The 14,011-nt window shown below is 44.2% G+C and overlaps 2 protein-coding genes across 3 annotated transcripts in view; one reads left to right on the top strand and one right to left on the bottom strand.

Moving 5' to 3' along the window:
- Nucleotides 1-14,011, bottom strand: part of haus8 (HAUS augmin like complex subunit 8) — a 28,607-nt gene that overhangs the window by 10,780 nt on the left and 3,816 nt on the right. The gene's annotated exons all lie outside the window — the stretch shown is intronic.
- On the top strand, nucleotides 1,544-3,923 carry foxd2 (forkhead box D2). The gene has a single exon (XM_029146511.3). It carries the CDS (start codon nucleotides 1,989-1,991, stop codon nucleotides 3,075-3,077), a length of 1,089 nt encoding a protein of 362 aa, XP_029002344.1. The 5' UTR covers nucleotides 1,544-1,988; the 3' UTR covers nucleotides 3,078-3,923.

Here is a 14,011-nt window from a genome sequence, read left to right as displayed (position 1 = left end):
AGAAAACATGCAATCACACCGGTGCCCTACTGTATACAATCAAAATAAAAAACAAACCAATCTCATTCTTATTTTTGCCTATAATGTAAATATTTATTATGGCTGTATATCCTAGGTAAGTATGTTTTTACGCATCTATTGTCTGACTGTCAAATAAAGTATAAATAAACAAAGCATAAAAATAAAGAGTTCACAGTGTGGTGAATCGCACATTTAAAAAAATAATATATACTTGAATCTATTTTATGCAGTGGCACTGAAAACTTTGGGGAGTAGTTGTTAATGAAGAATATGCGGATCTCGAGGAAGCAACGCGTCACGTTGGCCCGCAGCTGTCACACGGTCTCGATGCGTCTATTTCGGCTTTTAAAAGGTGTGTGACAGGCAGGTCACAGGAGAAGACACGGCGTCGGTGCGGAATTTAAAGTGTCTTGAACTTGATGCCTCAGTAAAGACCACCGCCGTTTCCTTCAATAGATGAAGTGAAAATACAAAGAAATAAACAGTATTACAAAATAAAGTCAAACAGCACAAATTCAATAGATTGAATGATGACTAATTTACAAACAAAAGAAGTATTCAAATAAACACACAAAATACTAACAGAGAGGTGATGTGATTCATAATGAACTGCAGTGTGATCAGACACTTCATCTGCGTCTCCTCTACACTTTAATCAACTTCTGAAAAAGACGAACTGGCGCAGGTTGGAGCTGCTGCACCTCTAAGCGTCCTTCTCAATTATGCACAAAATGCAGAGGGATCGTTTGAATGCAGACGAGGAGAGGCAGTTTATTACTGAGTTCATTAGTGAATGTAGTGTGAATCACACACAAAAAGGGTTTTCATTCTAAGAAATTTGACAAATTTCACATAAACGATAAGATTATTAGAAATGTAACATTCTATAATTATCAGGATTTTAATACGCGCATTTAGTTAAAAATGAAAAATTAATAATAATAATAATAATATTGATAATAATAATAATAATAATAATAATTTCATGTAAGTCAAGATGAGTTTTCGTTTTATAATAATAAAAATCAGCTTCAATTTTTTTGTGTGCCTTGTAACTACAAGTATATACCTTATATTATAATCATACTTTATATATAACACACCTTTACTACTGTACAAAAAAAGCTTTTTCAAAGATTTAGATTCCGTAGCCCCACGTTCCCCTAACTAAAATTAAAACTTACAGAAAATAATAAAATGGCACAACGTTTACAACGTGCACAACGATATTTTGTTATTGCTGTTTTAATGCGATTATGAATGTTGATGTAACCATTTGCAAATAAATTATTAAAACTTTATATCGAATATCATTAATGATATTTTAGAACGTGTAACTTTGCACTGCACCTTTTTTTAGAACAAAAACGAATTTCATTATCATACAACGGATCTGAATATTACTTTATGCAGCATGATTTCGTCCAGTTCCTGGTAACAGTGACTCAAAGGCCACGTGATCAGCGTGGTCCTATAAATACCGTTTAAGAGCAAAGGAGGATAGTGTAACAGTCTGGCTGGATATCTACCCAATCCCGTGCGCAAAAGATATTTTGGAGAGTGCACTTGGAAAAGCAGAAGCGTTTTTAAATGACCTGAAGCGAAAATTGTTCCCAGACAACGTCGTCGCATCTGAAGAAACCAAGTGCACATCGGTTTAAGATCGATGATCCAATCGGTCTTTTCAAAACCAGAAGTTTTCTGCTCGACGCGAATCTCGCACGGCTCCGCTTGCGCAGCCTCGGACAGAAGCCGCCGATTTCCACAGGTTGAACAGTTTTTCATCCTCTGAAACAGTTCTAACCATGTCTGCGTTCGCCAGTCGGACATAAATCTGCCGCCAAAGTCCGGTGTGGTTGCGAGGAGGAGAGGAAGAGTGTGCGCGCTCACGCTCACCAGCCTCGTCGGACCAGAGGAGGAGGAAACCTGGGAGAGAGGGGGAAGAGAAGCGTCCGTCGTCTCCAAGGATGACTTTAGGGACGGATATGTCCGACAGCTCTGCTTTGTCCGAAGATGTGGACATCGACGTGGTTGGGGGAGACATATCCGTGGGAAAGGACGGAAAGTACATCCACCACGAGTTCAACTTGGACAATGACTCGGACGATAATTACTCCCAGAACGCGGCGGACAGGGTTTCCTCTCCCGGCCTCAGCAGCTCCGACTGCCCGTCAGACCAGATGGGCTCCGGCGCAGAGGCCGGGACCGTGATTGGGGACAAGCCCAGGAAAAGTGCACTTGTTAAGCCTCCCTATTCCTACATCGCCCTGATCACGATGGCCATCCTGCAGAGCCCCAAGAAGCGCCTCACCCTCAGCGAGATCTGCGAGTTCATCAGCAACAGATTTCCTTATTACCGGGAGAAATTCCCCGCGTGGCAAAATTCCATTCGCCACAATCTTTCGCTCAATGACTGCTTCGTGAAAATTCCACGAGAGCCCGGAAACCCCGGAAAGGGCAACTACTGGACTCTCGACCCGGATTCCGCTGACATGTTCGACAACGGAAGCTTCTTGCGCAGGAGGAAGCGCTTCAAGAGGCACCAGAGCAACGAGATCCTCAGGGACTCCGGTGGCTTCCTACCTGGCTTCGGATACGGTCCCTACGGATACAACTACGGACTTCAGCTGCAGAACTTCCACGCAGCCCACAACCCGTATCACCCACACCACACAGGTGGCTCGTTTCCGTTCCCCAACGCCCCCTGCACCTTGCCCTCATCAGCCTCCATCTTCCCTGCGCCGCATCCCCTGCCGTCGCTGTTGGGGACAGATTTAAGAAAACCCTTTTATCCCCAACTGAGCCCGTCTCTGCCGCCCCTCAAGACGGACTCCAGCACTTCCTCTCGGCCTTCGTTCTCCATTGACAATATCATCGGCGCCACAAACTCCACCGCTGCTTCCTACAGCGCGCAGCCGAGCAGCCAAGCTCATATCCTCGCCATGTTGACCCCAGCACTTGCCTCGGCTTCAAGTCATTTGAACCTAACACAGGACACCATATTACAGCCGGGGCCACAGAGCCAGACGTTCTCCAAAAACACTTGTACTTTCTAAAAAAAACAACAACACCACCAACAACAACAACAACACAAAGACGAAAATGTGCGTCGAAAAACATTAATGCCAATTGTGGCGTCATCCTATGTGAAGGTAGGCTGAACATTCTTGCTGAAATAAGAGTGTTTTGGCTCTCCAAGCTTCGTAACAATGTAAGAGGAGATAAATGTTTATTTATGGTTTGTAAATATGTGTAAAATAATACAATAGAAACAAGAGGGAGACTCGCGTGGAGAAGGATCTTTTAAAACACCGCTGGCCTGGAATCTGGCGAGTGGCCTTGACTTGTCAATGGGAGAAGAACGATCCTGTTATTTTAACATAAGTTAAAATGGCCACCTGTGGCTACGTGGATGTTTTTTCCGATTTTCTAAAAGTATAATTGAGAAGTTTATTATGATTTATTCTGTTGTTTTTTTCTCATTTGTGCGACGTAAGAAAATGGCACTGTTGTTGACATAGGCTGACAAGAGACGGCAAACTCAGGTTATACTTAGAAAGCACACGGAGATAAAGGAGGGACTCTGACACAAAAATGCCCATCGCCCACCACGTCACATCTCCGCTAGCCTAAACGGTAAATGTGTGACAGTATCATGTTATGTTGTCGTTGGACAAGTAGGCTGTGTGGTTTTGGTCTAAAAAGAGCGCATTACCTCTCTCAACGTTTTCATTGTTGTTCGTTCCTATTTCACAATTTATTCTGTGAAACATACAGTATGTCATGTGTTGCCAATAGACAAAAAACACCCAAATGTTCATAGGTCATTTTTTTGTTGTAATGAGAAGAATAATAAATGTTTGTGAATTAAAAAAAAAATATCGTTATTATTCATGCTCCTCCAATCAACAGCAGCGCCTTTAATTCAAACAAAGCAGGGCAAAAACTGCTTCTTTAACAATGAATTTTGTTTTATTTTGTAAATTTATTTTGATCCGAAGGGTGTTTTATTTGGGGGACAGACAATATTTTCACCCATTTATTTAGGATGTGATTCAAAATCCTAACACTGACGTTGATTTAACAACCAAGCTTACGAACATTTTTCATTTAGGAATGAAATCATGGTCATTTCTTAAAACGGAATAATCACAGAAAACAGCTCGGACCCTTTTTAGCAGCGAGAGAGAAAACAACAACATTCGTTTTAAATTATTTAAAACACGGCTTGATGTATTTATCAGTCATGAATATCACGCAACAGTGGGCAAGTATTCATCCTGTGTGGCTATTGCTCGTTTGTAAAGGACCGTTTTCTAGCAAGTAACAAAGGCCCTAAATGAATGGGGGCGTTCGCAGGCCTCGGCGGTCAGTAATTGAAAGTGAACAAGGATATACCCACGGTCTTTTGGGCTTTCGTTGCTAATTTGTAGCAGCATTTTTCATCAGGCTCCTAATCCACCATAATACGGCTTTTTGGCCGTTTGTTGACGTTGTCAGTGTGGACCCCTGGCCCAAGGGAGTGAATGTGCGCACAGCGAGCGGTCCCCTGTGAGACCAGTCACACACATTTAGACTCTGAAAAGCAATCTTCTCAAAAGGCCCTCGGTTTGCTCCGCTTTCAAGTCATCTGTGTTGTCTCGGGATACGTATAAAAGAAGCAGTGGGACTCGTCCGGCTACAGAAAACAGAACTATTGGTCTTTTTCAGAGTTGTTGGAGCACATGTTTCCAGGCAGAAGGGGGTGTAAAGACTCTTTTATTTAGCAGGCCTGTGTGCAAATGGTTAAATTAGTTTGTGGGTGTTTTGACAGATGATTATTAGGGATGAAGGGTGGGAGGGCTGACTCCTCTGTTTTCCCTTAACACAGCTCACTGAAAGTCTTTGAAACAAAAACCAACACGACTACTTTCTCCATCCACGCCCGGCCTTTACTTCTTTTCTCCCCCTTTCTCGTCCCTTGTTAGTGCAAATTGGGCAACTGATCAGTATCACAGCACTTAGAAAATAATTTAGATTACAACCTCTCCTGCATCCGTGACGTTAACTGATATCCTGCACATATAATTTGCGCAGTCAATGAGGCGGAAAGAACTTGTGCGCGCACTGTTTCTCTGCACACCGGCTCTGATAGGGAGTCATTAGGCACCGCATCAGTCCATTAACATCCACGCGAAGCGCCCGCAGAGGAGGATAAAACCATTTAAGTAACGACGGGAACGAAAACTAAACCAATAAAAACCATGAGACACAAAGCGTAACACTCACACACACACACGCACTCGCACAGAAGCTGCAGCGAGGAGCTTCAGCCGCAGGCACTGGCTTTGAAAATGGACAATTTGAGACTGAACCCATTTGTATGGATTTTCTGCTCAAACGCACAGCAGCACTGTCCATCTCTGCTTAGAGACCCGTGACGAGAAGAAATGTGGCTTTTTGTCTTTTCCTCAAACACACATAGGCATCAGAAGAGAATAAAAAAAACTCCTATAAAATTTCTATATCTGTCATAACGAGATCATCACCGCTGTGACGCTACTCCGTAAGGATCGAGGCCACCCACAGAGTGACTTTATTTAAGCAGCTCGGCACCATTCGTCATGTTTTCAAACGAAATAGGAACTGAGTGATATGTGAAGTAACAGCCAAATGACTCAACAGTCACCAAATACACTTTAGAAATGGTGACATCTTTTTTTAACCGCTTCCATCTGCTCAGTTTGGATGCAAGCAGCCTTATTTAAACCCACTGTCAGCTATTTAAAGGCGCTTCCGGTATAAATATAACTTTATCTTTTTGTCTTTACTCTGAAATCTATTATGTATATGATGATTATTAGAAACTCCCCTAAACCCTTAAACGGCGCATGGCAGCAGGGGATTAAATGAAATCGTTTTGCCTAAATCTTTCACTGCCATGCCAATAATCTTATGTCCTTTGATCGATGCATCTTTCACTGATTCGTCTTGAAGGACACGAGGGCAGAGACTGTGCTGACACCAGGAAACGTGTGTGTGTGTGTGTGTGTGTGTGTAGGCGCGCACAGGAAAACAGAAATGTGAGTACGTGCCTACTGAGGAAAGATCAAAATATAATATAATATAATATAATATAATATAATATAATATAATATAATATAATATAATATAATATAATATAATATAATATAATATAATATAATATAATATAATATAATAATATAAAGGATGCATCATAAAACGTACATAAACGTGGATACATATCTATACATGCTTCAAATGAAACAAATCTCACTGTTCAGTTTTGTCTTTTAATGGACTGGTTTCTTACGGGAATCTGCAGCACCTTGGCCAATTTAAACGATGCGGTCGTGTATATTATTTTTTCATACATATGTCCTACAAGACCCTCTTAGACTTCAATAGGACAAAAAGGGCCCAATTAAAGAGACAAAACATTAGAGCTCAGTTTAATTGGATATCGTCCCAAGTTCGGCTGGATGAAAACTGGGATAAACCCCAGAGCTCGCTTTTAGAGAACCCCCCCCCCCTCACTCAAGCTGGGGACATGCTGCATACACTTGCCCTGTCACCCACCAATCTTTAGAACCTTTATGCGCGCTTTTGCTGCAACACTAGACTCAGGCTCCGCGTCCTTTTACCCACCTCTCTCTCTCTCTCTCGCTCTCTCTCTCTCTCTCTCTGGACGATCTTCGTCGCCCTTATAGAGGAATGTTGGCCCGGTCCGCGGCTCCTGGCCCGGAGGAGAGGCGAGCCGCGGACCTGGTTGCACCGCCGCTATAAATCACAGCCTCCCCTCGCTTCTCCCTCCAACCTCCGTGTTTTTGCAACAGACACAGGAATCCCTGGCTTAATTAATTTAGAATGTGTAAATAAAGAGAGGACAGTGAACTCCCCATCATCTCTGGAAACACAATATTAACTTTGGAAGATCTTGCCCGCCGACTCTGACACAGTAAACGAGCACCTGCTGCAGAAAAGAAGACGAGGGCGCACTCAGACTGTGACAGCAGGTGATGCCATTCGTTCAAACGCGCATGTGGGTTTAATGTAAAGTCCGTCTCGCGCTGGTTTGCTGGATGATGACTACACTTTTCTATAGGATGCTACAAGTCTAATATATTCCTGTCGTCACAGAAGGACTTCACGTCACCGCAGACGAGTCGAATACAACAAATTAAAGACGCACATAATAGACAAACTGACGTAATAATTGAATTCTATTAATTCAGTAATAAGAAGACAAAAGTGCCCGAGGCTTTAAGTTTGAGACAGAACCGAGAAGCGCTCACGTGAGATTAAGCACTAAGGTGGCAAACAATTGAAATAACGGAAATCTGTTTTCTTCCATGCTCTAATTTCAAATACCACTTATCATTTAGCAGTGCTGTGTATCTATTTATTTTTCCTTCCAGTCCTCAGACCTCACCCGGTCCGTCTCTGGGGTCCGCCTTCACCAGGGCCACAGCCCGCTGGGCAGCAGCACCTCTCCGCTGCTTCGATAGAGAGGCGCAGCTGCTGCCCGTCGCTCTCGCTCGGGTCATGCGGGAGCTTTTACTGGTTTCTCCCATTTAACCTTTGATGCCAGCGCACAGGAGACTCGCAGCCAGTTATTACAAACTACCCCATCGTTTTCCAATCCTCAGTCTCGTGTGCGTCCACTTGCATTGATTGAATCGGATTGAATCGGTAAGAGGGTCACTGAGTTGACAGAAGACGATGCTGATTTGAACTGCGCTCTCAACTCATAGCAGACAAATAAACTAAACAAATGCTGCACGCACATAAAGCAATAAAGCGTCTTCACAGAAAGTGAGAGCGATACCAATAATTTTAACGTGCCTGCGTTTTAACTCGGCAACAATAGACTAAAGGTTTTTAGGTTTAGCTCAAAATTGGAATCGAATCAGTGAATTTAAGTCTAAACAAAAGGTCAGCCGTGGGTGTGAAGAAATACAAAGAACACTGCAGCCTCCTGTGTCCCCTATGAAAGGTGAAAATGAAACTCTGTTTAGGTTGACATTTAATAATTTTACGGCGTGAAAGTGTGTTTTCAAAAAGCAGGGGAAAACCTCGCGATAAAATTGAAGTTTACTATCCAGAGTGAAATGCGATCGCGCTGAGGTCGTGGGGCCAAACTTTTTAAGACTAATGTTTATTTAGAGAAGTGAGCGCTGTCTATGGGACTCCCCGTTCTCCCAGAATGCTGCGCTAATGTCTTTACCAGGCCCGAGCAGACCACCAGCAGGCCTGCACGCAGCTCTCTGCAGTGGCATTTTCAAACGTCTACTACACGTGTTCCACGAACCTAATATTAAAACCAGGCGCAGGAATATTAGATGGATGGAACTTGGTTGAAATATAACGTTAATCCAACGTAAAAAAACAAAAACAGGATATGAGCTTCTAACCAAAAAATATTGAGCATTATATTATTGTGCAGACATACATGAGCTCCAAGATGTAGTTCATTATTATTAAAATAAAAAGGTCATTATTAGTCAGCAGATTATTTTTCTTAAATTTAACAAGAATATTTATGCATGTTGGATATATCCCAGGATGCTAAAGCCAGACGGGTCAAATGTTTATGACAGGCCTGTCACTGCAAAGCTGCATTCAGGTTTATTCTGTTCTGAAATGTTCTGCTTCCAAATAGTTTGAAGCAGAAATAACGTGGAGCGTGAAGTGTAAAAACGGGCATAACCGTCGCACAGAGCAGTAGCGTGTTTTCATACGGTTTGTAAAATTGAATTAGATACGGTGGAGAGCGCGGCCTCTCGCCAGACCTGCATATTTGTTCACTCCTCGGATTTTAGTGCGTCTCGCGTGTTTTTGTTTTCTCAGCTGGCGCTGCCATTAGACATTGTGTCTGTCTGTCCACTTCCATCTTCACCGTCTCCTCTCTCCCTGGACAGCTCGAACACCGCCACCAACGTTGATCTGGGACTGGACGAGACAGCGGCGCGCGCGGCCCCTGCAGAGCCGGGCATGCGCACAGAATACCCAGAGGAGCGCGCGTGTGTACAAAGGGAAATCACATGTTGGCGCAGGGCCTTCTGTCAAGTGACAGCGGCTAATCACTTGGGCCACGTTGTTTCTTTGAAGGCTTTTTCTGAAAGATTTGAAAAAGTGATATAATTTACTTTCCATATTTGTTTGGAAGATAGTTTCATTACCACAGTTTCCTATGTGACTCATTAGTTTGTGGTTTTCCAGACACTATACACTTTTATTTAATGTGTTTCCTTTACATTAAGTAATAATAGTTATTTTGCTCAAACTTGGTTAGTGGTGGAGTATAAAAATATCCAATTTTGGAAGATGGACACGGTTTTCAATAAAGTGCCTGTGCAATTGCACACAATATAGGCCCATATGATTCTTCAGCACACAAGAGATCTGAGGAGCGACAACAGCAGTTACAGAGTCGGCAGCGCCTGTGGAGCAGCCACTTCACTGGAGTGACAGGGCACACAGGAAGAGTCACGGCGCAAAGAGAGAGATGGAGAAAGAGCTTAAAAATAACAAATGTTTAAATAAAAATGTTTTTCACTTTCCTCCAGAGTCATTTACTGCTTTCAACTGCACAGAAACAACACAGAACAAGGTCACTTACAAGGTGGTACATGCATTTTATATATTTATTATTTCTATTTTATATATTTATTATAGATGCTTTGCACACATGCAGGTGGGCAAAGCCACTGTTCAAATACTACACGCATGTGCTATACATACACTATGCAAAGCCTGTGTGACCTTTAACTGTTTCGCCTTGTTTCACACTAATCCAGGCAGCTTCACCACGGGTTTCATGGCGAGACTGTGTGTGTTCTTAGCACGGAGCATGGATGGTTGAAATCCAATTAGTACTGATGCATCATAAATGCAGCGCATTTTTACATCTGTGAGTACATCCGTGCAAAGAGTGTTCACAGAGAACCCAGGTTCAAAGGCGGGCCGAATGAAAAGGCCAAAAGATGATAAGGCCACTCTGAGGCTGCTGGCGGAGGAGAAATGTCACACATAAAGAAAGGAAAGCAGAGCAGAGAAACAACAGCCTCCATGGTGAGAGGCTGATGCAGGGGTGAAGTAGCCTGAGATTGCACTCTGAGTAGAGGTAAAGGGGCATGTGATCGTGTGTGTGTGTGTGTGTGTGTGGATGGGGGTAGGTTAATGTTGTTCACAACTAGTAGAGTCATTTCACAGGGGTAGAGGCGCGGCTGGATGATGGATTGGAAGCTGAAGGGGCGCGCAGACGGGTAAGTAGAGAAAGTGAGGTTAAGTGGCAGTTAGATGTTGCAGATCTAAGTAGATCAAGAGTAGTGGAGCATGGGCGAGTGTGTGTGTGTGAGAGAGAGAGGGAGAAAGGGCAGAATTAGACAGACAGGCTTTCTTTCAGATTGCACCAAGACATAATTGTAGTCTGAACATTGTATTGTCAGAAATCATTAGGCCGACTTTTTTTTCACTATAGTAAACACAGCATAATTTACCAAGTGATTCCTATAAAATAAAACCCGTGAGCAACAGCCCAAAAATTAAGATTATATGTTAAGTGAACATAAGACGTGGCAACATGATGATGCACATGCTGCATTTTGTACTAAAACCACTACTTCTAGATGTAGGTGTTACTGTATTGTTTTCTAATGCAAAAATTCATCTTCAGTAGGAGACCATAAACTCAGATTAAAGGTTAAAGTAATGCTTAAAATCACAACTTTATGGCGAGTTTATGGTTTGACACGATAGTTAAAAACCTTTACTAGAAATTAAAAGTTAACCAATAGTAGAAACCTTCTTGGCACGAACTGTAACACAGAGCTGCATCATTTAGAAAACAGGCTGAGGCAAGAAGGCACTGTAGCTGAGATAACGCAATATTTTGAAAGTCAACATCCAGATGGAAACGTGGTCAAAAGCCTGCAGCTGTAAGAGACCACTGTATACAATAATAGAATAACTAAACACTAAGAGCCCACAGCTCAGCGCTACGGCAGTTTGACCCGTATTCCAACGCGATAACGCAGACAGACAAAGCAAATGTGGATTTTCATCAGCTTTGACATTTTGATGGAGCTGTACGGAAAATCAGGGGGAGGGGTCATCAAAGTTATTACAAGACATCTTGGAACCACAAATAGCTGACAGCTGCTGAGAGATGTCAGTGATGAACTGAACCAAGCGTTCCTAGAAGCACACGGCGCTGGCCCGGACCAGCGGACCCGCGGCTGCGTCAGACTGGACGCGGCTACGCTAAGCGCCAACGCTAAGCGCCAACGCTGCCGGGCGCCAAAGCGCTTCCGGGAGGATGGAAGTCGTATCATGGGCTGGCGGGCTGCGACAGGCCTTAACGGGCCTGTCAGTGCGCTGCCACAGGCCATCGGGCCTGTGTGCGATTGATAAGGAGCAGCGACAGGAAGTCCAGAGGCCGCCGGGAAACTGCAACAGGAAGAGGAGGAGACGGGAGGACGAGGAGGAAGCGAAGTCGTTATAGGAAAAGCAGGGAGAAATCGGAGAAGTGATGTTTTGCATAATATTAAATGTAAACAAAGAGTGGCAGCTGAGGGAAAGTGTTCAGCAAAATGTCAGCACTAATGTGTGTAGACTGGAACGTTAACCAGTGTGGTACTTCTGCGTCTGCTGGACTCTTCTACACAGGCGTCGTCCTAATCGCTCCTATTTTGCTTCATGTGTTATCAGAAAGTGCCGACTCGTGTCAAACCTGCGCGTGGCGGAAGAGTTGTTGCCTCCGATTTTAGAAAAAGACGGAGCAGAAAGCAATCAACTCACAGCGTTTTAAAAATATTTAGACCACAACATCACAACAGCTGAAGTCATGAAAAATATTCATTATGAGCCGGGAACACTGTGCCGCCTGTCCCAGCGCTGACACTGATTGGATGACATACACAGTCCAGGGCCACAGTCTGAAACCCTGGGCACCATGTCAGGAGCTCATAAACAGCTCTGACGTCTTCCAGTGACTCTGTCCAGCTCACCGCGGGCTTCTAAAGTCCCTCCAACTCCCCCCAACCCACAACAGCCCCCCCAACTGCACCCACCTGCTCTTCTAACACAGTTTAAACAAACAGTATTTCCAAATAAAGTCTGGCATTAACCTCTCTTTCCGTTCAATCTGCTCTCCCTTTCTTACTCCTTTCCATCTACACTTATCCCTCCATCCACTCTGTGATGTTTTCTCTCTCACTGACGGCCGCCAAGGGATGTAATGGCTGATGTACGAAGGGTAATGGCCCTCCTCTTCCTCCGTCGCACCCCTGCCTTTCTTTTCTCTGGGTTTGCTCGGAGCCTCTCCCTCCCCTAATTCAATTCTACATGCTTTTCTTGGCTTGACTGGCTTCTGTCTTCATTCAACAATTTTTCTCTCTGCCTCTTGTGTCTCTTTGCTGACTTCCATGCGTCCACCATTAAATCCATCTCCACACTTTTCGTCTCTTCAACTCCCAGCGTTTTCTGCCTCTCCCCTGATTCTGCCTCTCTCGTTCCCAGATTTTTAGTGCCGCCTCTGATTTGCAACCTCTGGATGTTCCCCCGTTATGCTTTCCTTCTCTGGGCCGTCTGCCTCCCTCAGAGGGAGCGACTCACTGGGGCTGTGAGGGGTCATGCCTGGGTGAGGGATATCACTTCTATCCTCTCTTTATTCGCCCTTTAGCTCCTCTACTCCTCTCTGTATTCTCTTCCTAAATTTCTTCCGCTTCTCCTCTGCAGACATTCCACCTCGTCCTTCTCTTCTTCCTCTATTTCCTTTCTTTCCTTTTCAAGTGACATAATTGATTTGCAGAATTCCTCCAGTAGCACATGAAGCCAAAACCTCTTCCCACGTCTACCTTTAAAAATGTCACTTAACCTTTAAAAGGCATATATTTAGAAATAAAATGATATTTATGATGTTAACATCCCACACATTGCACAGTGTATGAATGGAACAGACTTAAAGGAATATGCGCATATCTGTGCCAACTGAGAAATGATTTAGGTAGGAAAGTGTTTGACAGTGCTGATGAATGATGCATATGTGAGAAAAAGATGCCGTAGGAGAGCTTTGTGTACACAGATGCAGAAACAGAAAAAAAAGAAAGATCCACACAGCTTCAGATGATGTGGAGGAACGAGATAAAAGAGGGAGAGAGAAGATGGAGATAGATGGAGAGAGAGAGGGCAAGAGTGAGAGAGAGGGAGAAAAGAGAGACTAGCCAGTGTTCTTGTGGGGGGCAACTGAGGGGATCGTCTTCCCCCCTCAGCCCCTCCCTGGCCCCAGCCTGAAGCCTCCGGGGGTCCCTGGGTTCCTGAGGAAAAACATCTCGGCCCCCATCACCCCTGAACCCAGTGCTGGGCTGTTTACCTTGGCCTGGCTGCCTGACAGCTTTACTGATGTTACATACAGGCACACAGGGACCCTGAGTCAGAGAGGGAGAGGGAGCAGGAGCACAGGGAGGGAGGAGGAGGAGGGGAGCAGGGAAGATGAGAAATGGAGGAGTGCGGAGGATGAGTGACGAGGATAGAAGATGAAGGGCAGGAAGAATGGGCATGGGATTAAGGGAAAAAAGAATAGGGGGTAGAGGAGGCAGGAGTAGTGAAAGGTGTGAGGGAGCGAGAGTGTTAGTTTACTCTGATCTTTAATCACCACAATCAGATCCATTTGGAGAGATCTCCCGAGGAGAGAGCTGTGCACACCGGGAAGAAATATTGCCAGCGAAAAGTCTGCACTAAAAATACAGGCATTCATTTTCATCAGCTTCCTACACCGTTCACCGTGTATACAGAGCAATGTTTTGTTTTGGGGATCATTGCTCAATGTAGTATGTGAGATTTGAAAAGCAAATGTGGAATGGAGACTCAATATTTTGACAGGAGGTAACGTTACTTATTACAGTGTGGCGCAGAAATGTATAGGCACTTTCCATACTGTCATGGGGTGAGAATTGGGGGGGGGGGGGGGGGGGGGGTTGCTCACTAC

This window comes from Betta splendens, chromosome 4 (genome assembly GCF_900634795.4).
Source record: "Betta splendens chromosome 4, fBetSpl5.4, whole genome shotgun sequence".
In the NCBI taxonomy this organism is placed as follows: domain Eukaryota; kingdom Metazoa; phylum Chordata; class Actinopteri; order Anabantiformes; family Osphronemidae; genus Betta; species Betta splendens.
This window is presented reverse-complemented; position numbering and strand designations above follow the sequence as displayed.